General features: G+C 39.0%; 1 protein-coding gene across 1 annotated transcript; it reads right to left on the bottom strand.

Moving 5' to 3' along the window:
- Positions 1 to 201: 201 nt before the first annotated feature.
- On the bottom strand, positions 202 to 4,472 carry LOC113694586 (disease resistance protein At4g27190-like). The gene is made up of 2 exons (XM_072053533.1): positions 1,578 to 4,472; positions 202 to 1,023 (listed from the first exon to the last, which is right to left on the bottom strand). Exons 1-2 carry the CDS (start codon positions 4,470 to 4,472, stop codon positions 202 to 204), a joined length of 3,717 nt encoding a protein of 1,238 aa, XP_071909634.1.
- Between the last annotated feature and the right edge of the window lie 392 nt (positions 4,473 to 4,864).

The raw sequence follows: 4,864 nt of genomic DNA, 5'->3' as shown, positions 1-4,864 counted from the left end.
GGACGACCTGTACGGCTAGGCCGTGAACAGCCAAAGGATCAAAACAGGTGCTTATTCCCCCTTATCTCTGAGTAGGTAAAAAAGATGATCTCTCTATCCTGTGAAAATACTCACTCACAAATAACTAAATAAATGCAAATTCTCAACCATAACTATAGTGAAGTACAGAGACAAAATTTGAAGGGTAATTTAAATATTGTATTAGGATATGTCTACCTTTAAATCCAGAGGAATATTGGCATCATTCTCTTCCACTTTGACTTTCTTAAGTAATGGTGCATCCAATTTTCCGGGACACAAATTCTTCAACTCCGGGCAACGCATTATTTCCAATTGGGTTAGTGAAGGAAATTTGAAGTCACAACCCTCGTGGTGACCACCATTGAAGCTTTGAAGATTTTGGAGGTTTACAAAGCTTAAGGAGCTTAGTTTTGGGAACAAAAACTCCTTGTTGGTTCTTCCCAATGAAATTTCTCTTTTTTCCCCACCATCGTGATCTTCTTGACTGGTCTCTTCATTTTCCCCTGCTATAACTGCATACATTGCCGGGCAAAGACCAACTTTCAATTCTTCAAGACTTATAAGCATATCAGCCACGCAAGGTGGATAAAACAAACATGGTAAACTGCACCCCTCTACTTGTAATATTCTCAAGTTTTGGAATACTCGAATCCCTTTTGGATAATTCCTCCAAATGTGGGTTAATCTTGTTAACCCTCTAAATTCCAGTGACTTTAGATTGGGAAGAATTTCAAGCTCCTTTTTTGATGGAATGGGAACTTTTAGACCCTCAAGGTCGAAAAGTAATTCCATCGAAGGACAATCACCCATAGAAAAGCTCTGCAGATTCTCTAACAATGCCACACCATCAGCTTTCGCGATGCATCTGATAAAAGAGCAACTTGAAAGCACCAAAGATCTTAAGTTCTCAAGAGATCCTCTAAACATTTCACCTCCTACAAATTGTTCTGGGCGATAACCAGGACTTGTAAGGTCTAGCATTTCCAACCGAGGGAGTGAGACCTGAAAATTAAAACGTAAATTGATTACAAATGCAACTGGAGTGTGGCATTTGCAAGCTTGTTTAATTTCTCTTCAATCTAACTTCATCTTAAAGCTTGAAATGCATGTCTAGAAATTGCAAATATCAATCAAATGTATTCACGATATTAATTGTTACATAATAGAACAGTTCTAGTACATCCAGGGACGGAAACTAGCCTTGCCAATGACATCAAGTAGGAAAGGTAGCTCTACCAATGGCATTAGTCCTTGCTATCAAAATAATATTGTCGTCAACATTTTATTCATTAATTTATCATTCGGTCTCTACGGGTGCTAAAACATTCTACACAAAACAACATTTTTTTTATATTGATCATATATTGAAGGACTAGATCACTATGACTACTAAAACAATTTTTTATATATGTTTAATTAACACTTTTGGAGCAAAATGCTTGAGTCATGAGTTTTTGGCAATCACTTAAATTCACGGTCAACTATTTCTTTGACATGAAGTATATCATATAGAAATACAGAGAGAGAGAGAGAGAGAGAGAGAGAGAGAGAGAGACCTGGTTGAGAAAAGCTCTGGAATATCTATCGCCTTCGCAGCCAAAGCCCTCTAAGCCTGTACATTTAAGTGTTACTACTTTGAGTTGGGGTAACTCAAGCACTTGATCCTTCATATTTTCTTCCCTCATAACAATGCTTTCCAAATTTTCACAACTATATACGACTATCTTTTGGAGTTTCACTAGACATTTCAACACTGATTGTGAGAAGAGAGTTATAATTCGCTGACAGTTAGATACCTCAATACCTCTGAGATTGCAAAGTGACGGAGGTTCAATTGGCCCCTTCCACAAGTACTCAATAAAATTTATTCTCTGGAGTTTCATCTCTTGAAGTTGGCTGAAGCAACGAGGTGGAAGATTTCCATAACATATTTCTTCCAATTTTCCAGATGTTAATTCCATGAACACCAGATTTTCAAAAACATGTCGAGGAGCTAGGTTGGTGGTGGAATCAATAAGGCATTCCCATGAACCCGACTTCAATCTGAGCCTTTTCAAATTGACAAATCCACTTTCATCTAAGTCATTCACAAAATTCCCCGAGCGAAACAAGAACCCAAGGTCCAAAATGAGATTCTCAGTTCTCCTGATTATGCTAGTAACTGCAGGACACAATGCTAGTTCGGAATCTTTCTCGTCACGCAAATAAAGTTTGAAATTCCTCCGAAATTGATAGTCTCCACCATTTTTTGTCCGAGTTTGTTTGCAACTAATGTTAAATCTTGACAACCTCTCAACAGGGAATTCGCGTAATAATAGAAGCAGGTCGTCAATGCCACGTAAATTAATTTGGAGACATTCAAGGCAAGCGAGTGATGTGATCTCTTTAATGCATCCTCTTTCTTCTTCTGCATTTCTCCCTAGCCGCAATGGACGATGAAATCCCATATACAATTCTTCTAGCTTTTTCAAGCTTGACAAGATACCAAGAGACAACGGGTGGCGGCTACTTTCAACCCTCAAATCCAACACCTTTAAATTACTCAGCTGAGCAATTTCGGTTGGAAACTGATTATCCCGAAGTTTGGACCCAAAGAAGCTCAAAATCTCTAATTGCGTCATGTATCCAATCATCGACGACGTTCCAATCCCTAACTCACAATAATCCAGGCACAATGTCCGAAGGCTCATCAACATTTGGCCAGGATCTGATGGTGAAAATTCAATCTGTAATTTGTTAAACTCCATGACCCTGAGATCTTCCATCCCTGCAAAAGAATCTGGTGATAGGTTGATCATTTTGCTTGACTGGAAGACCAAACGCAGCAGCCTGAGCTTTGGACATTCCTCTCCCAATGGAAATGGTCCATTAGAATTGCCCTTCCATGTCAGCGAAACAGCTGTATAACGACCAAATGAATCAGGTTGCGGGCGCCCTTCTTTTCCTCCAACGTTCCTTACCAAAAATACATGCTCGCCTTCTGATGCAATTTTCAAGCAAACATCTCGCACGACATCATGCAATTTTACATGGTCTTCTTTTCCACCATCGGTTAGCAACAAATAGCAACTTTTAAGGTCACTGATACTCTGGTCTACTCTATATCTCATATCTCCCAAAGTCTCTCTATCTTGGAACATTTTCAGCCCTTTCCCATACCTAACCAAACATTCGACTGGAATGCTATAATCCTCTGGAAACAAGCTGCAAAACAGTAGTAGTGACTTGGCTTCAACACTTTTCAAACGATCATAGCTCCATTCGATTCTGGAAAACACCAAATCTTGAACTCTTTCTAGGTCTCTCATTGTGTACTTCTTTAGCTGTCCAAGGGCGAGTTTCCAGGATTCTGGTGTTGTATAATTAGTCCTAAATGCCCTGGCAACAACAACGATTGCTAGAGGTAATCCTTTGCATTCTTCTGCAACTTGTTTTGCAACGTCACTCAAAGCTGAATCATCGGAAATTCCCGCAACCTCTTTAAAAAGATGCCATGCTTCTTCCTTAGGCAAGGCATTCACCTCAAAAATTTCAGCTTCCATGTTCCTACACACATGAGAGAACCGAGATGTCAATACAACTTTTAAGCTCTTGCACTCACCTGATCTAATGGGAATTCCTAGACTCCTAAGATCCACTTCTTCCCAAATGTCATCCAGCATAACAAGATTTCTCTTGTCACTATTGGTTAGTCTAGTATAAATCTGTTCAGTTCTTGCACGACCACTGTGCTCAGATAGTAATGTCATCCTTAACTGCTCAGCAAGTTGATTTTGGACATTTCTCATGTCTGGATTTTGAGAAATAGATGCAAAGGCTATGCCATCAAACAGTTTCTCAGACTTAACCTGGTCGGCAATTTGCTCCAACAAAAAAGTCTTGCCTACGCCGGCCATACCACAAATTGCGAGTAGACTTCTTTTATCCTGCTTTAGAGCTTCAATCACTTCCCTTTTCATTGACATCCTTGTAATTAGACTTTCCTCAAAGGATGGGGTTGATTCACTAAAAGGCATTTTCCCCAGTGGAGGAAGGTATCCAACTTCATCAAACTGCCGCTCTCTGAGATGTTTTTCAGCATCATTTCCTCTTTTGGCAGCATGGCGGCCTATCAAATAACGTGACTTCAAATTCGGAAGCCTAACAATTTTAAAGCAATTCACCTTAACATTCTCCATACCCTCAAAAATAGTATCTGCCTCTTTCTCTAGACCATCAGCCTGCCTTAGCCAATCAGTAACAATTGGTTTAATTTCTTCACCATTGTTTCTTGCTGCATCTACCAATCGTTGCACCTCAGTTTTCGTTAGCTCGAGTTTTTTGATGCCATTCTTCAGGGTTTCAACGTTGTTTCTATAGCAAAATAAATACTGAAATTGATGCATAATTGGATCAATAAACTTCTCCGCGATTTTCCCCACCATCGAAACACCAATATCTTGCATGGCCATTATTCCAATATTTCTGTTCCAATGTCTATAACCATGTTATTACGGAAATTAGAAAAATTCGGTTTTATAACAGATAAGAAAATATTTTATAAATATGCAAATGAGGTGATGATGTCCCCAAAGCCTAATTCAGTTGATGTGGCCAGATGATCATGAATTTCCTAGTTTGACTATCAAAGCGTATCCTCTCTCTCTCTCTCTCTGTCTTTCTCTCTCTCACATGTGAGCTGTTGAGCCTTTCTTAACCAAAATAATAATAATGGTGATGATGATGATAAATCCTTAAGAGTAAAGATTATGATGACTATGAACAGAAGGAGACAAAAAGATTAGGTCGTTGGACTAAGTTTAATTAAATGTTCGGTGAAACATAAAGGATGCTAGTAATGTTT

Source organism: Coffea arabica, chromosome 6c, assembly GCF_036785885.1.
Source record: "Coffea arabica cultivar ET-39 chromosome 6c, Coffea Arabica ET-39 HiFi, whole genome shotgun sequence".
Lineage (NCBI taxonomy): Eukaryota > Viridiplantae > Streptophyta > Magnoliopsida > Gentianales > Rubiaceae > Coffea > Coffea arabica.
This window is presented reverse-complemented; position numbering and strand designations above follow the sequence as displayed.